The sequence below is a fragment of the Podarcis pityusensis genome (assembly GCF_964106645.2).
Source record: "Podarcis pityusensis genome assembly, chromosome: 1".
Classification (NCBI taxonomy): Eukaryota; Metazoa; Chordata; class Lepidosauria; order Squamata; family Lacertidae; genus Podarcis; species Podarcis pityusensis.
In genome coordinates, this window is record NC_138028.1 from 67,708,461 (window position 1) to 67,736,004 (window position 27,544).

The following is a 27,544-nucleotide window of genomic DNA, read 5'->3' on the forward strand; positions in this document are numbered from 1 at the left end:
ATTTTTGAATTCCTGTATGTGCAAGGATCTGATCTTGAGTTATCATTCAGCAATAATAATAATAATAATAATAATAATAATAATGGGTGGGAAACTCCACCCATCTGGCTGGGTTTCCACAGCCACTCTGGGCAGCTTCCAGCTAAACACTAAAATACAATAAACTATTAAACATTAAAAGCTTCCCTAAACAGGGCTGCCTTCAGATGTCTTCTGAAAGTTTGGTAGTTATTTTTCTCTTTGACATCTGGTGGGAGGGCGTCCCACAGGGTGGGTGCCACTACCAAGAAGGCCCTCTGCCTGGTTCCCTGCAAGGTGGCAGAGGTCTCTTCTTTACAATAAAGAAGAAGTAGTAGTAGTTTGGATTTGATATCCCGCTTTATCACTACCCTAACAAGTTTCAAAGGGGCTTACAACCTCCTTTCCCTTCCTCCCCCACAACAAACACTCTGTGAGGTGAGTGGGGCTGATAGACTTCAAAGAAGTGTGACTAGCCCAAGGTCACCCAGCAGCTGCATGTGGAGGAGCGGAGACGCGAACCCGGTTCACCAGATTACGAGTCTACCGCTCTTAATCACTACACCACACTGGTGTAGTGTCTAGTCCCCAGTAGTTTGCAGCCTCCCTAGCTGCCTGCACTTCCTGATCTCAAAAAGCCCCTTTGGAAGAGTTAACCTCATGACATCTTCCCTGGACTTTAATTGAAGCCAGCAGAACCCAAGAAGGCTGCAGAGTGCAGAACAGTGGAGAGATTATTTGTAGAATGAAATAAATGGCACTCACAAATGGTCCTTGGCAATTGTAAGGCAAGCAAGAGAAAAATTTCACACCCCACCTATAGAATTTCACTGAAAATTTATCTCCCCTTTGGTAAAAATGCAAGAGACTGGGGGCGGCCGCCGAGACCATATAACACCGGTCTTGAAAGACCTACATTGGCTCCCAGTACGTTTCCGAGCACAATTCAAAGCGTTGGTGCTGACCTTTAAAGCCCTAAACGGCCTCGGTCCAGTATACCTGAAGGAGCGTCTCCACCCCCATCGTTATGCCCGGACGCTGAGGTCCAGCGCCGAGGGCCTTCTGGCGGTTCCCTCATTGCGAGAAGCAAAGCTACAGGGAACCAGGCAGAGGGCCTTCTTGGTAGTGGCGCCCGCCCTGTGGAACACCCTTCCAGCAGATGTCAAAGCGATAAACAACTACCTGACATTCAGAAGACATCTTAAGGCAGCCCTGTTCAGGGAAGTTTTTAACGTGTGATATTTTACTGTATTTTTGGTTTCTATGGAAGCCACCCAGAGTGGCTGCGGAGGCCCAGCCAGATGGGCGGGGTATAAATAATAAATTATTATTATTATTATTATTATTATTATTATTATTATTATTTGGCACATCATTAGTCACTACTTCTTTCCACTCAACCCACAGGAGCTAGAAATAAGCAGGCTTATGACAACCTGGGCTGAGTAAGACCTACTCAGTCACCAGAACTGTCTGTGAATTTGGGAGATGGTCTCACACTTTCCCTCTCCTGCCCCTACCACATTCTTCTGTTGTCTTTGCATACACTGTGCTGACATAATATAAAAGAGAACCTATGCTTGCAGGTCCCCTGCAAGAGAATCTCATAAAGCAAGTTCTACTCCACAAAGTCAAAGACATCCTATATTCAAGGAAATGCAGGACAGCCCAGTTCCATTGTTATAATTATGATAGTACTGAGGAGGATGACAGTACAAACCTCATACCAACTCCCAAAATCATCATGGATTCTGTTCTGGCGACCCATCTGACTCTTGTCTATTTCTTTCTTAAGGACCATATACATAATTTCTACTGCACATAAAATAATATATTTTGCATGGGTGGAGTCACTGCCACTTCATAGATGGTTATTATTATTAATATTTTATTATCAATCCTTTTCTCCTAGTTATTTCTTCACTGTAGCAACAAGGAAACTCGAGAGCAAGACTTGTGATAATCAGTGGTTAATTTTCATCAGTGCCTGGTCGCCCAAAGCACATTTTACTGCCGTAACTTGTCTCTTTACGCTGAAGTACATGCTGACATTGTGGGAGTGGCAGAAATTATTACTCGACAGATGTATCAGCAGATTCTTTCAGCAAATTCCATGGAACCAGTGCATTCAACAGAAAACATCACTAAACTAAATTCAGTGGAGAGAGAGAGAGAGAGAGAGAGAGAGAGAGCCCACCAGGAAAAAGGACTTGCAGGTATCATTGGTGTTTACTTTGCTGCCTTGCTCTGCAGAAGCTTCATCAGCATACAGGCGGTGCAACAATAAGATATAAGTTCAAATTTAAAAGTGGTGCATTTTAAAATATTTTAGGTGTGGGTAAGAAACACACCTGGGTGGTTTTCCTGCATGGCAGAATTGCAACTTTTTAATCCTAAGAATAGGCTCTTTGGTAGAAATCGAAGCAGGTAGCCCATGCTAACAAATGTCTGACTTCAGTTCCACAAAGGAATCTGCAGGTGCCCACTATTAATTTCGTACATGGTGTCAGTACACTGCTTAATTTTCTAAACAGGAGCTAAGATGCCTAGTTTTAGCCATTAAGTTTGACAGTTTTAGTCTGAAAATGCTACAGCCTTCTGTATCGCTGCACTTTGGGTTAAGAAGCAGTACTTTCAGAGTTCCCTTAGTTCTTCACCAACCGCGACTGCTCAGCCAGCCCCGCTCACAAGCCAGCCACCAACAGCCATACAAGCTTGCCAGCATGCTGCCCACAGCATATTGAAAACCCAAAGCTCCTGACAAGTAGGACAGTTACAAAGCCAGGCCTGTTATTTACATATTGCAGTTCCAGGATTGCGGCAAGCAACATCCACAGTGTTTACCACTTAGGGCAACATAATCACTTTCTGAAATGCTTTTTGCTTTCAAGTGACTTTAAACAAACAAAAACCCAAAAAAAAAGCTCAGCAAAAAGACAGACAAACATTAGTAGGATCTCAGATGATAGTCAAGAAGATGCTATAGTTTACTGAAAAATTAAAACAAAGCAAAAAAAAAATCACCCAAAACCTAACAACTGAACATTCAGGGATTCTTTTATGTAAAAATCTGGAAACGGAAGCATTTTTTATCACGTCGTCATTCCTCTCAGAAATCAGAAAATGGGGGGTGGGGTCATCACTCTTAAAGTTTAAGGGAAGCAATTAATATCTTTCCCTAGGTTATTCAATTTAGGAAACTACAAAGATAAAACTATTCAAAAAGCCCAATCCTACAGATGTTTACTCAAAATTAAGTCCCACTGTGCTTAGTGGAGTTTACTCTCCAATATGTGAGTTTAGGATAGCAGTCAGATTTACACAAATGGGACTTCCCCTTTCTTTTCCTCTCCTCTTTGAAACAGATGGGGAGACCTGAGACTGGATCTCACCCAAAGGGCGTAACTCAAAGTTAATCACTTCTAAGTCACACTGATTTCAAGCCGAGAGCAGATGCCTAACTCTCCTGCTGAAGCCAATGAAAGTGCTTCACTCTGAGGGGATCATAGCTGGAGTCAACATTTTACTTTGGGTAACAAGTGATTTAAAGGTGGATGTGGCAAATTAGACTCTCCGGAAATCACAGACAAATGTAAAATAGCCTGAGGTAGGATAGGAATCTAATGCTGATCAGAAAACGTGTTTTCTTTTATCTATCTATTTATTTCTTTTAAAATCCCTGCAAGTGTTTTTAAAATCCAGATAACAAGGGGGTGGGAGTGGGAAATGTACCATCTCAGTTATCAAACTGCAGCTGCAAGTGTGTGCACATACAAAACTCCTATTTAACTGCAGTGCTTTTAGTACTAACACTAAGTTAATGCTTTTCTTTTGTTTGTTTAAAAAAAGAACCTTTAAAAAAGGAGTACACATGCACACAGCAAGTAACATTTTTGAAGGTTGTTAAAAAAAAAAATAGAGAGAGAGAGGCCAGTGCAGAAATCAGCGAAGGGAAGAGATTAAACACAAAGAAATGTAAACAGCCACCACATGCAAGGAAACTAGGTTACAAGAATCACAGCACCAGGCATTCACCGATCACCAGGGAAAACAGGAAGTGAAAGGCATAGCAACCACAAGCCCAAAAGCAGAAAAGCGCATACCTTCAGCTTGGAATGAAAATCACGAGATTTCCTTCTGGCAAGAACCTGAATGTGACTAGACACCTGCAGGGTAGGGGAAGGGAGGGAAACAAAGGAAAAGCCTGTAACCATGGAGATGAAAAGCCCCCTACAACTGGGCAAGCCAAACGTACCTTAATGGCGGCTTGAATTTCTCGAACTTTCTTCCTTGCTAAGACCTGTATGTGACTAGACACCTACATTGTTCAGAGTTATAAAAGAAAAGGGGGAAAAAAGAATAAAAAAGAAAACACAAAAGAAACACAAAAAATCAAACATCTGTTTTTCTTTTTTAAAAAAATAAAAAAATAAAAGTTTATTTGGGGAAGTTATTTGCATCTTCAGTAAGCTTTGCTGTTAAGAGAAGACATTCCCAGCCACACACCACACTTTTAGCAGAGTTTACTGATCATCACTGCAGTGACATGATTAAGAAGAAAACATTTTAGACTACTCGATTTATTTTTCTGACAGAGAAACTAGGACGTTGCCTACCGTTAAAGACTGCATGCTCTTTTCTTAAAACCTTTTCAGCTACAGTCTTTGTAGTAAAGGCATGCCTTATGGATAAATATTTGCAGATATTTTTCAGAACAAATGTTTGCTTAATATCTGATAAGACTATATAAAATTTAAGGACAAGCAGAGTGCCAAGAAAGTTGTATTTTGATGTATTCAATAGCTCTTAAGTTTCGTTGCAATTAATTAAGGAACACCCAGTTTCAAATGGAACATGAATGAATATTGCATATACAAATACTGCAGTCATAATTGTGGAGCAAAACTATCTTTACTAGACTATGGCTACAATAGAAGCATGACAAACTTTGTAAGCAATTTATCTCATGGTCAGTTTCATGTCATTATTTTGCATTAAACCAACGGAGGAGGAGGGGAATGTTATGTCAAAAACAGAACACTGGACTCAGCTAGACTGGTAAAGGAAAAGCAATTTATATGCGCTGTATGTGCAATATAACATTGCACCACCAGATGGTGAGGTGGAGTCCCGTTTTTCTCTACCTGTTTTCCCTGTTTAAATTTACAATGCTTTAAACTGAATGAATGAACCAAATACAGGGTGTACAGAGTACACATGTTCCACGGGGCCTCTTTTAAAAGACCCACCCTGTATAACCATCATGTTGCCAACTACTGGCTGTATCACATTCATATCCTATCCCCTTTCAAAGGTGCTCAAGTTAGCATAGGTACTATCTCAATATCACTACAACAACCTTTTGAGGCAATGAACCAAAAAGTTAAGATCATCCCGTGTTCTTCGTTGTTGAGTGCAGATTGAACTCTGGCTTCCTCGCTCCATGTCCTACACACTACTAGTACTACATGCGACACATCTGTAAGACAGCTCTATTATTATACTGAGGATAGAAAAGACTGGTGTAACAAAAATGTGCAGGAAGCATTAAACTTCTGTATTGTGTCCTGTATGATGAAAATTACAATTGACCAGCAGCGTAAGAAATCCACACAGTGTTTACTGGTGAAGTCCAATCACAAATCCTTCCTCTTGACATAACAAGTTTAATAAACTGTTTCAATAGCCATCTGTTTCTCTGTTAATCATGAGTGTCCATAATGCAGAGAATTTTATCAATCACAAATCACTTTTTTAAAAAAATCAAATCAGTAGGAATAGCAATGTCCACACAGCTCTCTGGCAAACTCCATAACAGAATATTCTATGTAGATAGAAGAAGCCTTAATCCACTTCAGCAATTAAGTATCACATGGTTCCAAATGCAATGAAACCAAGAAACATTAAAAATCTAATGACTGCCCCTCTCCCCACCTCAATGCTCCTATAAAACATCTTCCCAGAGGACAAGCTGTCTATCACCAAAAGAAACTTTCTGAACCTTCACCCAAAAGGCAGTCAGATAATTGGCTGGAATGACATGAAAGTCACTACCTTTATAAATACTTCCTCAGAATCACACATAAAAGATACTAATGGAAGTTATTATATCCCACATCTATTCATTAGAGGGATATTTTGTATTACCAGTGTAATTATACAGAGTAGCTGTAGGTTTGCATCAGGCAGACCCACAGTCACAGCACAATCTAGTCCCGGGACACAATTCTTACCCTTTATAGACAATCTGTATTATTGGATTATTTATTGGTATATTTTTACTTTTAAAACTTCAGGAGCCCTTTAATGTTCACTTGCGGAATTTCCACACAAGTAGGCTTTCCTGCTGAATTCAGTTTGAGGGGTTAACACACAGAATCAATGGGAGGAATGTGTGGCACCTGACAAAATCAGCTGAGAAAATCCTGTGTGTGTGTGTGTGTGTGTGTGAGAGAGAGAGAGAGAGAGAGAGAGAGAGAGAGAGAGAGAATGTGTATTCCTGTAAACTGGAGGAGTCCATGGAATCTGGCTCAGTTCTGTACCACACCAATTTGACTTAAATGTGTTTTCTAAATGAAAATGCAGGGACTCGGCACTTTTCTAGCTATACGAACAGGTAAGGTGGAGATCAAAGAACGTTAAAAAAAAGGATGTCTTCATAAGTAAAATGTCTCCATTATAATTCCTAAATTCTGTTCTCTCTCCACTTCAGTTAAAAGCCCTGTTTAGTAACCTTTGCGAATTGGTGGCAGCTCAGTGGCAGAGCATATGCTTTTTGCATGGAAAAGATTCCACGGTCAATTTCTCTCCAAATAGGACTGGGGAAAGGCACCACAAGTCAATGCAGACAATACTGCACTAGCTGAATGAATGATCTGACTTGCTGTGCAGCAGCTTCTTGTATTCTGAATAGGAAAACTAAGTTTACATACAACTGGTGCAAAGACTGGCTCCATTCAGACATTACACCCACACAAACCAGAGGCTGAGCTTCCAAATATATAGGTAAACTATAGTTCGCAGCTATTTGTGTAATTTCATTTTCCTTCTGCTCTGCGCAGTCTTTAGTTACAGCAACGATGGTTTATAAATGGAAATACCACTCCAAACTATAGTTAGCAAAAATCATGATTTCCACATTTGCATTGTGCCCGCTGGTTCACAAATGATGGCTTCAGTGGCGGAGCTTCATGCTCTGGCACCGGGGGGCAGAGAGCAGGCAGGGGCGGGGCGCGCCGTCCGCGGGGGGGGGCGCCCAGAGCAGGGGGGGCAGCTGCAATGGCACCCTACCAGGATCGCGCTGCCAGGGTGTGCTCCCCCTGCACTCCTCTTCCTCCGCCAGTGGATGGCTTATTTAACTAAGCCATAATTAAACTTTCTCAATCATGGTTGGCACGGTATCTGAACTGACCGTAACTAAGACAAATGGAACACAACTGCTACTTATCCAGGGAAATGCCTAAGGGCTGAGTGATGCTAATGCTGCCTTTTAGTCTCTTGTGAACTCTGATGCAAATTCTTCAAAGCCATGTCCATCTCTTGCCTGATTTTGGAAGTCATGTCTGATAGGAAATTAAAATGTTACTTGTGAAAACTACCTTAGGCTTTAAAAAATAATAATACACAAAACACCACATCCAGTTCTGTAAGGAAAGCAGACAGTTGTGGGGTTTTTTTAAGCCTGCAAATTACCTGCAGGTAACAGCTTATCCAAGAAACACAAATAACATTGTAGGTTGGGTGACTAGTCTTTTTTTATGGTTGCTTGCCCCTCATTTTTGTTGCTGCTTGCCTAAATTTCACTGTACTTAGATTTCACCAGCAAAAATACAATTATTTCACTATAAATAAGTAGCTGCATATACAACTTGCATTTGGCCATTTCCTTCCCTTTTCCCCTCAGTTGGCATTGCCTTTCACCATGCCTCAAAACAGGCACAGCATGCCTATGTAGGAACTTCAACCCTTCCCTTCACACACACCATTATTAAACCCCTGAGAATTCTAGATGAGTAAGATGGAGTTCAGAATGCAAAAGGAGGATGGTGTCTTTTTTAAAAATAAAAAGAACGTAGAGTTGAGCAGAGCTAAATGGCAGAAAAGCTTTGGTGGGAAGCTACATCAAATTCCAGTCTGCTGCAATTCTGGAGTAGATTGTGGAAGCTGGAAGGGGCTGCATAACTCATTCTGGGCCTCCATAAAAGTTTGTGATTCTTTTTAGATAGATAGACCTCTCTTCACAAGGTCAATAGTCCTCTGATACAGAAAGGAGGAGATGGCCTGGGACCTGCTGTGAGCATCCTAGGTCAATCCTGGTATGCACTCCCTGAATTCCAGGGCAGAAGGTATGCAATGCAGCAAGGCAAGAATCAAAACTCTACTCCCTCATTGTTTTGGAGAATCACGGGGTTCATGAGCAAATGCACCACCCAGCTCCTAGACCCAGAGGCCTCCATTGACTTTGGAGGAAGGCTTAAAGCAGTGCTTCTCAAACTTGGGTCCCCAACTCTTGTTGGACTACAACTCCCATCAACCCTAGTTAGCAGGACCAGTGGTCAACAGCTGGGGACGCAAGATTGAGAAACACTGGCTTAGAGCCTTCAAAAAGGCTTGTCAGGTTTGGAAATGTTTTCTCCACCACCCATAACTCTGGCCCTGACCTGGATCAGCAGAATCACATAGCAACCCCTGGAAGAGAACCTTGTGTACATTCATTTGTATTAGAGTCATTGCAGAAAAGTAATCTATCAAAATCTCTTGCCTACATTCCTGTACCAACCAGTCCCAACAAGAATGTATATCCTGCAGTGCCAAAATCTGATATATCTGACCTATGTAGCAACCTTACTAATGTCCAAATAAATGACCTCTGGGAACACATTTGTACAGCCCTCTTCTTAAGAGGTACCAACTTTATTATTATTATTATTCTGAGCACAGGAAATTTTCAACAGCTCCAAATTGCAGGAACCGTAAGTGCAAAATATTAAATTTCCTATTTTAAAAAGCGGGTCAACTAATCATAGTTGCGCAAATAGGCTTGAAATGTCTGTGTGTCTTGGGTGATCAAAATCCTTTTACAAACCCCATGTTTTTATTTTTAAGAATGTTTTAGGAAATCTTGCAGGTGGGGTTATGATAAAAACAAGGCTAAGTGAGATAATAAACATCATAAGGCGAGGGTGATCCCTACTTGAAAATGAAATGGATGCAAAACTCACAAAGGACATGCATAGTGACATATGTTGATTTACATATGTAAATGAAGAATGTTCCATAATCTCTGATGAAAAAATTACAAGGGAATACAAAGTTACTAGCTTCACGTGAAGCACAGACAACCCTCATAGTTTCTGCGTCTCTCTCGGAAGTTGTAATGCACACCAAGCTTTGTCACCTCAGCACATAAATGTACTTTGTGTTACTTTCCTGTGTCATAAAAATGTGAGAGAGCAGCTATAACTCTAATAATTCAACAGGCTTGAATGGCTTGCACAGCAATGTAAGTAGCTTAAAAAAATTAAAAAAATAAAAAGAATCCCAAATCCCATCTCATGCAAATAGACAGATGTGGATTCTCTGTTACATTGACAGAAGGACATATCCTCCTCTAGATCTTCCATGAAAACCTCTATTTGCCTACTCTTTCATTATTAGCTAGTTTTCAATTCTCTGTCCCATTGGTTAAAAAAAAAAGCCCTTTCTGCCAATCCTGCTTGGATACACTTTCAATACCAAGGAAGAGACATATGAGATACAATTAAAGGTCTCTTAGCAGGTTCTGGGGACATTCTTCTTTGTCTGGAGAAATTCCAGTTGTAACTTGCTAATCATGTTGTAAACTTCCTGCTTTTTCTTGCTCCTTTGTCCTGAGACAACATGAGGCTGTCCCTGTTTGAAATGGCTTGAACAAAGGACTTTGGGGAACCGTCTTAAGTTTGGATCTTGCATGGCCTACAAACTGGGTGGATGACTTTACCTAAGAAAACATGCAATTTGCTACCCTTTCTCTGCTCTTTGCTGTAAAGCATTCTGTTCCTTTTACTAAAGGATTTCCATAAATATATTGGATGAGTTTAAAACGACGTGTTTTTATATTGGATTTTTACGTTGTGAACCGCCCGGAGAGCTATGGATGAAGGGCAGTATACAGATTTAATAAAGAACATAAATAAAAATAAATATAATAATGCACCTTGAAATTTGTCAGCCATTGCCTCCCGAAGTCACCACAAGATCCCTGTTACCACTTTTGCTCCCCAAATATTATTAGGATTCTTCTCATAAGAGCAATTTAATAACGTGTTTGCGTCAAAAGGAAGGATTTGATTTTGGCAGTCCAGATTAGGTTCTTGCCCTTTGCAAGCCAAATGAATGGGCTGGGAGGACAAGAGCAGCTGAAGAAAACACAACTATGTCCCATCATAGCAACTCAGTAATTCTGAAATTAATTGATTAATGCATCCAATAGTTGTTTTTTTTAAAAGATAGGTACTTATGACTGCAAGCATACGGTGTGCTTAAGGAAGTTGTCACTGAAGTGATGAATGGCACAAACAGCAGTATTTTATTTCTGAACACAAACTCAATACACTGAAAAAGCAAGGCAGGAACTAACCAGAGCTGAAGCAAAGGCAGCCAATGCAGCCAAGACTGCTACATTCTGTCATTCATTGACATGCACAGTTTTTATCCTGCAGGATTTCCTTACCTGTTTCCTGGTCCGTGTCTTTCCCGTTCTAAGTTTGATGTATCTGGCTATCAGTTCATTCCTACCTGAAACAAATACAGATTTACAATGAAGAACAAAAACAGAAATTCAGATTGAAGGTATAAATGCGAAGAGCTGCACAATTTAAAAATACAGATCAGCAACAAGTATTATGTGCATTTTACAAATGGATCAGGTCCTGTGCCCAAAAATTGTATTTTCAAACGAAATAGCACAAGCAAGCCGGCATGTGGAATGAAGAGACTGAGAAAAATATATTTTAAACAGTAGCTTAGCGACTGAGCCACAAGAGAATTCTCCTGCAAAAGCAGTTGCAAAATTCAGCAACATTCTGGGAGGCCATGACAATCTGATAATAGAAACTGCAATACTTTTAGAATTTTAAACTACAATTCTTTTAATGGCTAACATGAGCTAAGTCAAAATAAGTAGGGGAAACAATCTGTGCTTTCTTCTTCCATCCCTCCCCCGAGTCAAAAACATCATATAATACTAGATATGTCTTGAGAAAAGTAAAGAAAGCATCACACTTGTGTGGGGTTGTACCCAGGAGACTGGCAGAGGACCACAGAGGTCATCTCAAGCCCCTCCTCTCCACAACAGAAGAGTTAAATGACATGAGGACATTCAAATAAATATGGAATCTCCCCAGTTCATTCAATCAATTTACTTTTCTCCTTGGCAAATTTATGGCACAATGTGAAATATCACTGCGTTTTCCAATAGCAAAGGTCTGGCTACTGTTTGCCCAAAATGTTTCTATTTGAAAACCACCAATGTATTCCGTGTTTGGATCTTTGCAAAATACCAGAGTCAGAATTCTTGTAATCAAATGTTGGAAGAGTGACTACAGGACTTATAAACTGCTCACTGGATCATCCACAGCAAACAAGAAACCTTTTGTGAACTGGAAGAGAGTCTCTTAGTCCATCAGTAGGCTTCAAATGACTTTGTGTGGGCGGACAGGCTAGTGGCTGAGCAAATAACTTGTGTGAACTTGTTGGCAACACTGGTGACAACTGTGCTGTTTCAATATATAACACCATATGTTTCTGTGTGCTTTTGGCTCCACCTCTCCATTTTCTCCTTCCTAACAGGGTGATATTATTAGTCCATAGAGGTGATTTAAGATTGAAACAACCCCAGCTTTCCAGTACCGCCTTCAATCAGTTTGGATCCTCAATATGATCTAGCTCTGTGGTACAGCCGGAGATTATGAAGGTATGCTTGTTTGTGACTATTCTGCTACAGAAATCCATCCTGTCCAAGATTTCTAGTTATTATTTCAGCCTCTTGATTTCAAGACATTTTCTTTAAAAACTCAACAGACCTAGTTGTGTCAGGTGCTGCAGATCATCAGACTATATGCTAGCTTTATTTAAAAGCTCAGCTGAGTAAAGTTCATTATATGTTCCACATTCTTTATCACCATTACATGCCTGTTCTTGGGTAAGCAGGACTATCCCCTTCTCTCTCAGCACAGTGGTCATGTTATGAAACGGCAGCAGACATCTGGTTTTCAGGATCCCCGAGAACCTGAAGATATAGCAACTGGAGCCAAGTGCAAAAGATGTGTATGCAGAATTAAAAAAAAAAAAAAAATCGCCTGGGGGTTTGATTAGAGTCCCAGAGTTAAAGCGAACTAAAAGTCTTTCCACATAAAGTCCACTTTAGGTTACCCTCCCCATCTTGATTTCAACAGTAATTTCTTGGGCGGGTTGGGTGGTCTTTTTGTTGCTGGGAGCCAGAGATCCTTGCTGATCCACTTCAAAACCTTGTGGTCCCTTCCAATTCTATGATTCTATCTAGAAGTCTATAACTAGATCAGGCATGGCCAAACTTGGCCCTCCAGCTGTCTTGGGACTACAATTCCCATCATCCCTAGCTAACAGGACCAGTGGTGAGGGATGATGGGAACTGTAGTCCCAAGATAGCTGGAGGGCCAAGTTTGGCCATGCCTGAACTAGATCCTTATACACCTTCTGCCCATCCCTCATGTAAGACCAACTGGTTGGTATGAGAGAGGCTAAATAATCCCTACAGTCGTACCTCTGCTTACGTATCCCTCTGGATACATAAACTTTGGGTTGCGAATGCGGAAAACCCAGAAGTGTATAATTCCAGGTTTCGCCCCCATGCATGTGCAGAAGGGTGTCTCCAGTTATGAAGTTTTCAGGATGCGGCCGGGCTTCTAGAACAGATCCCATTCGTAACCAGAGGTACCACTGTACCACACACCTGAGTCTTGATGAGATCCTTTTGCTGCTCCCTTGCTTCACATCCAAAGGAACAAAATATTCTCTTGGTGTAAGAGGTTTTGCTTTTGTTTTTGTTTGTTTTAGCCTATTTATCTAATTTCGGTGTTTTGAAAATCTGTTCTTCAATCTGTTCTCGTCTTTCTCTCCCCCTACCTCACCAATACGTCTCCTCATGGATCCATTCCTTCCAAAGTTTTGTTTTTTAAAAGAATTATGGTTGTCAATGGAAATTTTGATAACTCTGTCTAAGAGGGAAGATACAAATAATAAAAATGAAAAGTAATATAATAAGAAAAGTAAGCAAAGCCAAAGGGATATTACAATATAAAAATAGTTGTGAAATACAGTGTATGGAGAAGCCTCCAGGAATTCTTCAAAGCACATGAGGGAATCAAACTCAGGTCTGAACTTTGAAAATCAGAAATGTTGAATTGTGCCTTGGATGTGTGTACAAATTTTCATTCTTCTATCTTAATCTCCAACTGCATTATCACATTGCAAAGAAACTGATACACAAACAGAAGGCCAATGGAGTAGTAGTTAAACCAAAACCTTACTTTGCTTGGTGAATAATATACAATCCTGTCAAAAATCTCTTTGTTAAAAAACAAAACTTTTTTTTTAACCCCCACATTATTTAAATCAGGGTTGGAAAAATAATGTCAAGCCCTTGCTGGGAAAATGGGAAAATTCCTAAAATGTTAAGCAGAACAATCCTATACAGAAATAGCTCCTATTAAATTCCATGGTTCTTATTCCCAGGTAAAGGGGTATTGGATTGCAGTCTTAGGCACTCTTCCTCCCCACCCAAGTACAGACCTGATTAAAAAAATTCAAATAAAATATATCCTTATCTCTGTTCATAGATGTTTGAGCAAAGAGGGAAGACTTAGATTTCCTATGGAAGGTACTCTAAGGTTACCAGACACCCCCATTTCCCGGAGAGAGTCCCCGGATTTACAAATCAGTCCCCATACAAAATCCATTGAAGCTGAAAAGGTCTCCGGATTCATTGAAAAAAATATGGTAACCTTAAGGTACTCAGCACAAATTCTAACACCAAATTTACTCAGGTGAAGAGAACATGCAAGTTTTTGTTTGAAATCCTAGATCCAACCAAATTTTGTCTCACTAACTTTTAATAGAGATTTTTGTGCCATTTGGATTGGTGACGTCTGAGAATTATTCTTCATTAGAAGCATTCCTAAGAAACTTCAAACCAGCATTAGGAATGTCTGAATGCTCTAAGGCCTTCCAGGATTTTAGCATCTTACACCACAATAAAATTCTGCGTGCCTACCCGTGAAAGCGCCTGTGTTAAAGGCCTGTGTGCATGTGTGTGTGCATGCGAGCAAAAAAGGAAAAAAGGAGAAAAAATCCACCTTGTGTAGCATTTGTGGCCAGGGGGGAGAAATTTTAAATCCAAATTAGTTAACAAGAAACCTCTCTTGTAGATAAAAGTCAACAACTGATTAAACAGATTTTAAGACACCCGCTATTTTAAAGCCATGAGCAAAATCTTTCTTAAGCCTTTAAAAAATATTATAGGCAGGTGTTAAGTCATCCCCATAGCGAGTGTTTAGAGTGTTCCTCTTAGTCAGTTTTGAGAAGGCTTACAGGAAAGGGGTGGGGTGGGAGATTGGGCAACGCTTTCCTATGCAGGCAGCGTTTTGTTCAGACAAGCTTACTGCAGAAGGTCATGTGACATAGGCCAAATAAACAGCATCTGGGGATTTTCAATTACAGACCTTCACCCAGCATGCCTGCACTGTAATCTCTACCAGATGAGGCTCAGGCCTCACTATTTTCAATAATTCACACACTGTGTACACATAACATGACAATAAGGGCATTCATGCAACCGCCTGATTCGCACATCAAAGCTCCCAAATGGCCAGCTGTAAGCATGCTTACTGCTGAATAATTCATTCTTTTCACAGGCTTGAAAAAACGCTCAGCAGGACTTGGCAAGCTTGTGTTCTTTCCTGTGTGGTATGCTAAACTCAAATTTTGAAAGAGGCACAGCCCCACTTAAAAAAGGGAGAAAAGGGGGGAAAGAATAAGAAGAAGGGAGCTAGAGATTCAACCATTTAAATGCACATTTGCAAGGATTCAAATGGTGCGTGTGTGTTTTTTGTGGGTTTTTTTTTAAAAAAATAAAAATTAAAAAGCAGTCAGCTAAATGAGCTTCGGTTCCAAATGAGGGAAAGAAAGAAGGCTAGGGAGTGCAGGCAGACGCACAAAACGCTCTCGTGCTTTTGGAGGCAGGTGTTTCATGTGGGGGTGGGGAGGAGCAGCTTTCGAAGGGTTCTCTCTTCCAATAAGCAGATAGACAAAAGTATATCTGCCCTGCCAGATGCTTAACAGTTTTACAATTGCAGAAAATTTAATTTCAACATATCTAGATTCCCTCCCTACTGTACACTGCCTTAAAAACTTTGCTCTCTATAAAGACCATACTTGCCTAAAGGATGGGGAAATTATCATTAGAATGCTGCATTATTATTATTATTATTATTATTTTGCCTTACTTCATTTTAAAAACCGCGCAGCTAGAATTTTAGCTGCAAGACAGTTCTAAATGTATTTATATTATATTCTGATAAATCTGTTTTGCTGGCCCTCCAAAGCCACATTCTTTTAAGGAAATCCCGGGCTTCATAATATCAAGTTTTCTTATCTGCCAATCAACACTACAACCAGCAGGATCAACTAGTCATGACCTCCCCTCATAGCAAACACATGCTGCTTACCAGCTGTGGGCTCTGCATTTTTACACCCTTTCCCTATCATTCAGAGTGGTTTCCTCTTAATCACAATAATCCTAAAAGTGCTAAAACATATCAATCGTCCTCTAAGCCCTGCCTACAAAAGGCCAGCCATCATGCTTTTATGGGCTTGTCCAACAGCAGCTGATACTTCATTCAGCTGCAAATCCAATTTAGCAGCTACAAGAGGTTTAGCATCCCTGGAAAAAAAAATTGGGTGTTGATCCTTCATGGTTAAGCCAGCAATATTCTTCTGCCATATTGTTTTGCTTTCTCTGTTGGATTTCCCCAGTTGAGATGAAATAGTACATGTTTACTTTTGGAAGCATTGTGCTGACAATGATTTTATTTGTGTGTGTATATTTGTGTATCTATTATGCTTATATACAATAGTAAGTATATATTACAATAATATTAGGATGCTTTCATAAGCTAAATGTTACAAATGTAAATAAACTGTAGGCTAGTGTAATTATTACAAATACAAAACACACACCATATGTATATATATGTCATTCCTTAATATCTTCTTCAAAATATCATTTGCCATGTGCCCATGAGAAAATTCATGTCAATTCCTCTAGACATTGTGCTCTGACCATATAGCCAATTCATTCGTTCCTGCATGAAATATGAACTAGGGTGCCAAATAAGGACACTAAAATAATTCATTTCATGCCCACTACTTTCAAATCCTTTGCTATGAACTCCCCAAAGCAGAATGGCTTCTCTCTCCCTTGAATTTTTTTCTTTTTTGCCATCTTCTTTACAAAAGGAACCTTCCAATGACCTGGCTGTAACCTCCTCCTTATCCCATTCCATTGCCTTTAATATATTTGCCCTGAAGTATCCTAGCCGTTGATGACAAATCTATAGTTTTGGAAATCCTGTTCTCAGAGACCACAACCCAGCCCAACATTAGATGTGATTAAGCCCATTGGTTGGAATAGTGCAAAGCACTTCTTGTTCTGTCTTGGATTGTGGCTTTTGAAAACCCATTTTGCCATTAAAACACAGCTACTCCTAGGAGTAAGCATACAATGTTTAATGGTCTTAGGCACCTGAGTTTACACAATTAATTATTCAGATCCCCGCCCCCACAGTGCTGTGAGCCTCAGCAACAGAATACTTAAGATTTACATTGGATGAATTTGCATTTATATACTTTGCTATGCAATATTAAGTGCATCATGTTTCACTGAGAAATTTGTCTACTTAGTGATTTCTCAAAACATCACACAACCACAAGAAACCACAATCTGCAGTTCTGACCAAGGAAGATGAAATAGAACAACAGTTTGTAGAAAGATCATTACCACTATTTTTCTTGCTGCGGTAACAGGCCAACAAACTAATCAAATATGAACTTTATATGCTGAGGTTGTATTTGACTTTTAGAAAGTGCTGATTTATACGGTGCACCAAACAAATTAAAACAAGTACTCTTCTGCCAAGAATTCATAGTGAAAAGTCCAACTTGGACAGAAATCCTTCAGATATGTAGACAATGGGTTGGCTCATCTGTCATGCATGATGGATGAGTTAGGGGGATTAAAATCAGGATTTGCATCATAATAGATAAAAATTAGCAAAATAGAATTTCTCAGTTGGTGGCTTCAGTTTTGCCAAGGAAAAAGGAGGTTCCTTTTTCAGAAGAATTACAGTTGGCTTGCAGTCTTCATTTGAAGAGGCTTTATTCTAAATGCTGATTAACTTTCTCAATAAAGAATGAAGAACGGTTAGCTTGGATAAGTTTCAGATTCTCATACAGTCTTTTTTTTTAAGCTCAGTTCTTAACTGTATATATGTGTCCAGGAAATGTAGAGTTTTTCACTGTTCACATTACATTATAGCATAAAGGAAAATTTATGGGGAAAGGAGTAATTTAATATGAAAGGAAAATTATTTTCTTGCAAGATTGGAAAGATATTCTCTGTGAGAATAAGGCCAAGTCTGTTAATGACATTGCTCATAACACCACTTTGAAGACTCATTGAATTTAGAGAGTTGCCAAAATACTCTGCTTATGTTATGCTAATGTCACACTACAACATGTGCACCTTTCAAACGGATTAACCAGCGAGGCCTAAGAATAAATGGAAGAAACAGGCAGGACTCAATTAAGTTGTTGCCCGCAAATAACATGGTCAGGTCACACAATGGGTCTCCCCCCTTCTCTCCCCACCCCATGCATCCAGACAACTGTAAAACTGTTCTGGAGACTTGGGGTATCCCCAGAACATGTTTAGAGGGTGTATGGAGGGAAGAGGGGAAGTCCTATTGCACAAGCAGACCTTGTTCCCTATGCACATACCCCACTTAGTGCTACGTTGGATTCCACTCTTTAATGCAAATATATTCATGTATGCTGTCAAATGTATAGTTTAGCAAAAGGTAAGGTAAAGGACCCCTGGACAGTTACGTTCAGTCAAAGGCGACTATAGGGTTGCGGTGCTCATCTCGCTTTCAGGCCAAGGGAGCTGACGTTTGTCCACAGACAGCTTTCTGGATCATGTGGCCAGCATGACTAAACTGCTTCTGGTATAACAGAACACCATAACGGAAACCAGAGCACACAGAAACACTGTTTACCTGCAGTGGTACCTATTTATCTACTTGCACTGGTGTGCTTTTGAACTGTGGCGCTGTGGTCTAAACCACTGAGCCTTTTGGCTTGTCGATCAGAAGGTCGGCGGTTCGAATCCCTGCGACGGAGTGAGCTCCCATTGCTCTGTCCCAGCTCCTGCTAACCTAGCAGTTCGAAAGCACACCAGTGCAGGTAGGTCTTCCAGCTTCACAATGAAGGTTTAGGTAATGGCTTTGCTCCAGCTCAGGGAAGCTCCTACTAGCTGAAGAGGAAGACATTGCTTTGTTCCTGCCCTCCCATCAAAGCCACTGATGCCTTTCAAAAATCTGCTCCAAAGGACTGGAGATCCCTCTGGAACCAGAGTGGGGTGGGGGTGGTATGTGCAAGGGGAGAGAAAAACTGGCAAAAATAGCCTCCTACTTCTGCTAGAAGGATTTCTCCACTGGACCAGAAGCTTCCTGTGGACAAAAGGGAGTCCTTCCATTTGTAGATGGTGAAATTTAGGACCCACTCAGTGTAACTGACCACAGTGACATCATTTTTAAAAAATCATTCAACAGAAGTATCAAAAGTTGAATACAAAACACAGTGAATATAAAAATGTAAATAAATGCTGATCTATTTACATGATCAAAATGAGAATATATATATATATATATATATATATATATATATATATATGACATATGGGTATATATTGATACACAGCATTACTTTCTTGATATCAGGGTGCCACATAAATGTGCATTATTAAATGCCCCATAATAAAGAATATGGGTCTACTAAGTATGGAGTTCTATCATTCCAGCATAGTATAAACAAACTCAATTTTTCAATCAGTTTAATATATTTCTATCCGCCCTCACTTTCACTAATTATATTAGTCAATTTCAACCGTATAAGCCATATCTCAAAAGTTAACTAGCCAGGAATCACCAGAAGGCAGAGTAGGAGATTTTCAGTTTTGACACATCACTATTTTAGTTACAGTTAATAAATAAGTTGTCATTTCAACATCCTCCTCTGATACTATGTTTTAAGGTTCTCTGCTTTTGATACAGGAAGGAATGCTGCCTCAAAAGTGTTCTCTCTACCTACACTATCATTAGTTCAGAAGCTAGTAACTTAATAACAAAAGCTTCTTGCAGGGTAAAGCTTTAAAAACAGAAAAAGAAATCATGTTTTCATTAAGCCAACTATCATTTTGTGAAAGAGCCTGGCCCCTAAGTTTGAATACCCCTCTATTAATAGTACACACACAAAAATCAAATGCTACAACCATTGTGACAATTCGTTTTCTATGCCAAAGAGACTTATGTGGTTTATCTGACACTGTTTAGCACATACCGTATTTTTCCGTGTATAAGACGTTGCTTTTTGCTAAAATAAAAAACAGGCAAAAATTGGGTGTCGTCTTCTACACGAATAGTGAATGCAGACGGGGGACATGCGATTAATGGCAGCAGCAAGCAGGAGATTGGCAGCAGCGATTGGGCAGGTGATTGGTAGCTGTGGCAACTGGGCAGGCGATTGGCGGATGCAGCAAGTGGGCAGGTGGGCTGTTGGTGGCGGTGAGCAGGCAGGCAATTGGCGGCTGTGGTGAGGTGTGCGATTGGCAGTGGCTGTGGCAAGTGATCAGCAGTGGCAGGCCGGTGGGTGAGCAATTGGCGGGAGTGACCTCCCCACCCAACAAAGCTAAACAACTTAATTTCTTAATTTTGGGTTAAAAAAAAATAGGGGTTGTCTTATACATGGGGGCGTCTTATACGTGGAAAAATATGGTATGCCTAGTGTGGAAAATAAATTTTGAATTTGTAGCAGGTCTAGAGATGTTTTTAAACTCACACAGTGTTAATCAAGAAGATCTGGAATCAGGTTACACAGTATCACAAGTTCAGATGGCCAACAAGGGCCAAGTGGAAAGTATTTAACCAATATATGAAGGATTTTAAATGTATCCAACCCCTAACTTTGCTTTCTTAAGTGCTGAGTGAGACACTGCTTATTTGGTCAGAGCAGAATTTGTAGAGATATTTTTCCAGAAGTGCAGGGGAAAAATATTTGCTCTTATTAATGAAGCCACAGGCCTCCAAACATACATTTTCATTAAAGACATATTTGCGCACGCACACAACTGGCGCCCTTCGTTTTCAAATGCAGGAGTAGTTTTGCAAGGAAACTGCCGCCACCTATTCATGATCCACCTTATGATCGGGATGTGTGTGTGTGTGTATGTGTGTGTTAATCTGAGCAGTTTAGAAGGACCATTCTGAATTAACAGGATAAGCCTGATCCTTTGCCACTTATGTAAAGAGATCTATAATGCGGATGACAGAGTGGGGTTGAACCGCAAGGTGCCAGGCAGGAAGAAGGTCAGGCATAGAAGATTTCTGTTTCACTTGGAAGATCAGCAGCTACCTCTCCACCAAGCTTCACTTTCATCCACAAAGAACTGAAATACTGACTGGGAAATGGAAGATACTTCGCTGTAACTCCCCTGAGATAACAGCACTCAGGTGAAGTTCCTTTAAAACGTAAAAAAAAAAATGCAGCCAGAAGAACAGCATGTGACAGTGCTCTCTAACCCTCTCTAAAAGTGACTTTCTTTTTAGATATATTAGAAAGCAAAATTACTTATAGCTTGTTTATCCTCCGATGAGCTTATATACTTGAAGCACCCTTGTGGCCTGTCGTGCAGGTACAGGGTAAGTGCAAATCAAGACCATCTTTTCAGCTGAAATTTTCACATGGTAAAAGTGCCCCAGAGAAGACTTCAGTATGCCATTGCATGGAAATCAGCTGGGGTGGAGAGAAAGAGGCTTTAATCACATTACTATGGAGGAGTAAGGACTCTTCAAGCAGTCACGAAATTAAAAGATGCCTGCTTTTTGGGAGAAAAGCAATAACGAACCTAGACAGCATCTTAAAAAGCAGAGACATCACCTTGCCAACAAAGGTCCGTATAGTTAAAGCTATTGTTTTCCCAGTAGTGATGTATGGAAGGGAGAGCTGGACCATAAAGAAGGCTGATCGCCAAAGAATTGATGCTTTTGAATTATGGTGCTGGAGGAGACTCTTGAGAGTCCCATGGACTGCAAGAAGATCAAACCTATCCATTCTGAAGGAAATCAGCCCTGAGTGCTCACTGGAAGGACAGATCGTGAAGCTGAGGCTCCAATACTTTGGCCACCTCATGAGAAGAGAAGACTCCCTGGAAAAGACCCTGATGTTGGGAAAGATGGAGGGCATAAGGAGAAGGGGACGACAGAGGACAAGATGGTTGGATAGTGTTCGCGAAGCTACCAGCATGAGTTTGACCAAACTGCGGGAGGCAGTGGAAGACAGGAGTGCCTGGCATGCTCTCGTCCATGGGGTCACGAAGAGTCGGACACGACTAAACGACTAAACAACAACAAGAACAACAACAAAGGACTCTTCAGCCTCAAAAACAGCAGCACAGAAATCCATGCTTAGCAACTCCTTCTGCTTGATCATATATAGTCCCATTCACATTTTAAACAGGGCATCATGCAATTACTGGAAAATGGGACTGTGGTCCTAGACTGACCCTGCTTCCAGTCAAGCACACTATTGGGATGCTATGCCAGGCAGGCCACCTGACTCTGGGACCAGGGTCACAATCCCACTCCCCAGAAATCGTGTGCTGCTCCTTTTGCACATGATGAAGGTGTTTAGTTTCAACAGAATGTGAGATAAAGAGACTGGCATGAGCTTAAGCATGGAAGTGAATGTTCTTTGACCTCTGGAAAGAAGAGGCGATTGGTGAGCAACCGCAGAAAAACTTTCAAATATTCACATTTGTGCAGAGGCAGAGGCCAGCAGCTAGCAACATTTCCCCAGCAGACTGAGTGAGGAGAGCTTAATGCTACCATCCACATGGCATATCTCCCTTCCATTCACATTCTCTTCAGCATAGCTATCATACTGAATGGCTTTAGCTGACAGTAACTTAGAATCCTGACAGCAGCAACTTATATTTCAAGATGACCAGAGGATTCCATTTCAGAGTTTAGAAGCACCGTGTGATATTGATTTGGGGAGCAGTCCTTGGATGGACCGGGAGTAAACAAGGGAATGCTCAAATGCCATCATAGTTGCTAAGGCTGTCACAACTCTAGGAGTTAAACCGGAATCAAATGCAAGCAGATCATTAGGGAAATGTGCACGCGTTCTATATTAAAACCCAGTATTTATGAACACAACAGCTATTTTAGGGCCTCTCACTTTCATAATTTTAGCTTTCTTTATAATCCTCGAAGACAATGGCTTTCAAAAGCCTTTGCCTTTTAGGTCAAATATGCAATTTCTATAGCTCCCCATATAACCGCCGCAAGATGCAAGCCTCATTCTTTGGTTGCAAGACTGATCTCAATAATATTAACCAAAAGCAGAGGTGCGATTTTATCTTCTTAAAACTGTGTGCTTTACCTGTCTGCTAACAACCAAGGTGGCATTATGTTATTTTAATCCAGATTAGTTTGTCATGTCAAGATGCTAAACATCAACATTAAACTCACACAGTTTGTAATGCTAAAAGAGATGGAGACATGTTCCAAAAAGTGGACACATTCAATTTGTGCCTGATCCTCCTGTAGAACAAATTTCTCAACCAGTCGCTTCATTTTCTTGGTCTCTCAACTCTAGCCCTACCTTCATCCACAGAGCATGCAGCTGCTTTAGATAATCAAGGGGTCAAAGCCATACCCCAAATCGTATCTTATTCCAAGCCCTCTTTACTTCATAAATTGACCAATTGTTACTAAAATTCCTGATTAGGGACTGTGTCCAATGCTGTGCAAGTGAAGTTCCACTCAAACAGTAGGGAATTATCCTTCTTCTTCCCTGTAGCCCCCTGTGCACCCCCAAATTCTGCTACTGCAGGTTCCCCAATCCTCTGGAGAAGATTTTGAGGGTGCACAGGGGTCTACAGGGGAGAGGGGAGCAAGTTTCATTGTGCAAGCAGAAGTCTGCTCCACAAGTGGGGGAAAAACAGCATTGGATACAATCCCTAGTACCTTCCCAGCAGCTTCTGCTGCAATACAGTCATACCTTGGTTCTCAAATGGAATCCGTTCTGGAAGTCCATTCGACTTATGAAACCATTTGATAAACAAGGCGTGGCTTCCGATTGGCTTCAGGACATTCGGCTTAAAAAAAAATGTTCGCAAACTAGAATACTCACTTCCAAGTTTGCTGTGTTCAGGAGCCAAAATGTTTGAGTCACAAGGCATTTGAGAACCAATGTATGACTGTATATTTAATTCTGCTCATGGAATAGAATTCCCTGTATTCCATGCCCCTTTCATCCCACACACCATGACCACGTCTACAGCACACACACACACACACACACACACACACAATGTTAGTAGATATAGTACTGCTTTATCTATTTTACAGCAGAAGCACTTAGGCAAGATATTGTATCCCAGTGCAACATGTACTTAACTGGGGACATACCTGTGTGGTGAAAGACATGATTTGCATTTGCCATTCATGTTGAAATGAATTCAGCATTGTACTAAGGTGATTGTTCTGGCCAAGCATTCTGGCTTACCGGATGGAACAGTCCAAACTCTTCTTCCCCCTAAGTGCTGTTCCAGGGGTTTTCCTACCCCCCAGGTCAATTTCAGAGGTGCAAGGAGGGCACACAGGTGGGGGTGAAGCCCAGCTGCCCAAGCAGAAGCTGTTGCACAGAACTTCTGCTGACAGGGCTCATTGGTTGAATCCCACCCCCTTAATTTATGGCATCTCCAATTGAACCTTCTCATGTAATATGGGCAGAAAATTCCTCTGGCCTAGAGCGACCATTGACCTAAATTTGTGTAAGGTGAGGCTTACATTCTCATCTGTATTGTGCCTTTGGCAATATACAGGGGTACATGCATATGTGCATTTTAACACTTTTCTTGTGGACACTCTCAGTTTATTTCTTCTGCTCATTTAATCCAGAAGAGACTGAAATGGATTACTGGGGGTGTTCCCCACACACAGAGATCCTTGAACACCCACCCCAATATTCAAGGGTGTGTGGCAAGAGATACATCTCTGTAGGAAAGCAACTCTATACTTACTAGGCCAAATACTAACTGTCTAACCAAGAGATAAAAGTATTGATTAAAAGGGCCTTGGAAATTCTGCTTCACTGTTTTACTTAAACATAAATATTGCATTAGCCCAAAAGCTCAGGGCAGGCAGCATGCCGAAAAACAGGCAGAAAACATTAACAACAGCAGCAACAACAACAACAACAACTAGAGTACAACCCAGCCAGCAAGGGACAGTGTAGTTTGGTCATAACTGCTTTAAAATACAAAGCATGATGAAACTCGTAAGAGAGGGATGTTACAATAATTACAGTATTATTTGATTATTGACAGGTGCTATGAATTGTACCAAATGCCACGACAAAAGGTAGGCTGTATGCAGTAGCTTTTAATACTGCTCTTCTCCATTACCCTACATTTCCCTGGCTGGGAGGCCTCATTAAACAGCCATGGTCCCCCTCCTTGGCTGCCCTCACTCCAGCAACAACCGCTTCAGTGCTACCACCAGCATGGATCCCCTCCAGTCCAAAGGCTCTCCTCTTGTACAACTCCAATCGCTCCGCAGGCAGTCCCCTCAATATAGAGGCTTACCTTATTTCCATCATTTCCTACACCTTGAGCAGTTAGCTTTGCAGCTGTAAACATCTTTTAACACGTTTTTTATTGTGCATTATATTGTAGCAACACCTGCCCCGCCCAGTCACAGTGAACGTCACCCTCAGTTGAGGGTTGCTCACGGGGCACAGGTCACAAGGAATGAAATGAAGCGTAGTTACCCCTACAGGGTTGTAAAAGGTTTATATAAAGGCATTAAAAAGCAAGGGGCTGAATACATATTTGTTAGGAACAAAATGAAAGGTTGTTTCTGGTGAAGCTTACAGCAGCGATGTGTTTTCTGTCAGGGAAATTTATAGCCCTCTGTCAAGAGCAGGAGTGAGTCACAAAGATTTCCAGGTGCCATGTGTCAGGTTTTTCATTTCCTCAACTAGACTAAAGTACATTATCACCCTAATACAAGCAAGCTTTTAGCATATATTTATCATGTGAACATGTGTGGCCGAGTTTCCTTAACTTCAAAACAGCCACCGTTTCTCATGGGGGGATTCCAGAATTTTCGAGCTTTAGTATTCCTAAATAGCAAAGCTCCATCGTCTCTTCCTGCTCTTGCCCAGTGAAAATGTGAGCTGCTTGTGGAGAACATACTTGTTCTACTCTTAAATAAAAATATTCAAACTTATTGACTAAAATAATGACTCAAAACGTTGATCTGCACATTAGAGTCTGCACTGATTCCATGGAATGAGAACAAGAGTAAAAGAGCCTATGGCTTGAAGTAGGCATTATGGAGGATATGAGCCAAGTTTTGTTGGTGATCCAAAATCCTTAAGGGTGGTTAAATCGAAAAGGGAAGGCATATATCAACTGCTACACAAGTGCTCCAAGACAAGTAGTGTTGCACAGATATTGATGACAGATTAATGTTTAGGATGAAAAGAAAGTGAAAAGAAAGTGGCAAAATAATGATCAGCTATCCAACCAAATGCTTTTGAATCTATACACTTTTTTCAGTTCGGGTGCATTACTATTACTAGACACAGGATATTAACAGTGTGATTGGATAAAAAAAAATTGATGTTACTAATATTCTCAGCTTGCATGTGCACTTGCCTGATATATGGTAGTAAATGACACTTGGCATGGAGTGGTGGCAAGTTTGCATGCAGTCAAGATCCCTCTAGACCTACCATCCTTCTACAATATATTTTTTGGCCCCATATTCTTGCCCTGTCAAGCTGATAAGTTGCTCAAAGGAAAATGGGAGCACAGTAAAACTGTAATTATTTCCCAGTTCTTTTTTCACCTATTCAGTAAGGCATGAGCACAGTGCATTTTGCTGTAAGGGTAAGCTCACGAATTCCTTTTCTGTCCTTGGTATATAAAATATTAAAAATCTAACTGTAAAGTTCTTCCGAATGCTCAACAAGTCATTATGGCACATTTTCTGACTCGAGATACAGCATATATACCAATAGGGGAGGCTTATTCAAACTCTGAACTGGCATGAATATGGATCGCTTCTCTATTGTGATAAGTATGCATGTAAATTATCAATAAATTGCATCAAATCTAAAACCTCCAACCGTCTTTGAGCATTTGCACTTTACACATTAGACTATCATCAGTGAGTTCCATTAAGGCATCTCAGAATCATTTGCAACATGTGTTAACTGGGAGGCCGGGGAAAATACTTGAAGGTGGACATTTATGTATTTCCATTATTTAAACCCTTTTAATGCAGCTACTTTCATAGTTTATAAATGTTTGATTTAAAATATAGCCATTTTATCATTTGTACCACATTTACCTCATCTTACCACTATTCTGACTGGATGAGAGTCTAATGTAGTCTACACTGTCTGGTCAATTATGGCATGGACGCTGGGGACCAATTAATGCCATCCATAAAAGCCTGAATCATTCTGTCAATTAACTAGAACTAACTATGTCATCAGATATATTACTGGTGAGCAAGTCTATTTGGTTGCAATATGTCTTGAAGGAGAGCAGTATCAAATGAATCACAATTGACTTGGACAACTGCTAGCATAATTTCAGAAGATGAAAAGACAAATGTGGTAGTTATTAGTGGTCCCCTGAGGAATTACGGCCAAGCAATTGTAATGTGCTAAGACTGCGCTAGCAGGTGCCCACAGCACAAATCAGGAAGAGGGTTAAATCAATATTTTCAATTTCTTTGGATCAATTCAGTGTTTGAACGAGATGGAAACTTGTTAGCAATTGGCAGAATGTGTAAATGAAAAGTCAAACTTCTTATTATTTGTTAAAAGGGAACGGGTGCACTGCATCATGCCCTTGGCACAAAGTAGCGCTTTCATGATCCAGTTGCTTGGGCATTCGCTGAGAATCAAGCAGTTCTTAAATTTTAATAGAGTGCAAAAGGTTAGTTGTATACACGTTGACAATTCAAGAGCTTTAAAAATGATTGAAGTGTCAATAGGAATGTTTTTGAGGTGTGACAACAGTACAGTTATTAATGATTAGTGCAAGAACCAGCAAGAAAAAGAAATAGTTGACTGCTTGAGAGAAAGAGTC

The 27,544-nt window shown here is 40.5% G+C and overlaps 1 protein-coding gene across 12 annotated transcripts in view; it reads right to left on the reverse strand.

Annotated features, from left to right (window-relative positions):
• Nucleotides 1-27,544, reverse strand: part of TEAD1 (TEA domain transcription factor 1) — a 186,235-nt gene that overhangs the window by 40,872 nt on the left and 117,819 nt on the right. For 7 of the 12 annotated variants that reach the window (XM_081012405.1, XM_081012404.1, XM_081012409.1 and 4 more), the window contains 3 exons: nucleotides 10,730-10,794; nucleotides 4,274-4,336; nucleotides 4,122-4,184 (listed from right to left, as the gene is read on the reverse strand). In XM_081012405.1, coding sequence (XP_080868531.1) covers nucleotides 4,122-4,184; nucleotides 4,274-4,336; nucleotides 10,730-10,794 — 191 coding nt within the window. The remainder of the gene's footprint in view (nucleotides 1-4,121; nucleotides 4,185-4,273; nucleotides 4,337-10,729; nucleotides 10,795-27,544) is intronic. The other 5 variants (XM_081012402.1, XM_081012410.1, XM_081012401.1 and 2 more) reach the window with 3 other exon arrangements.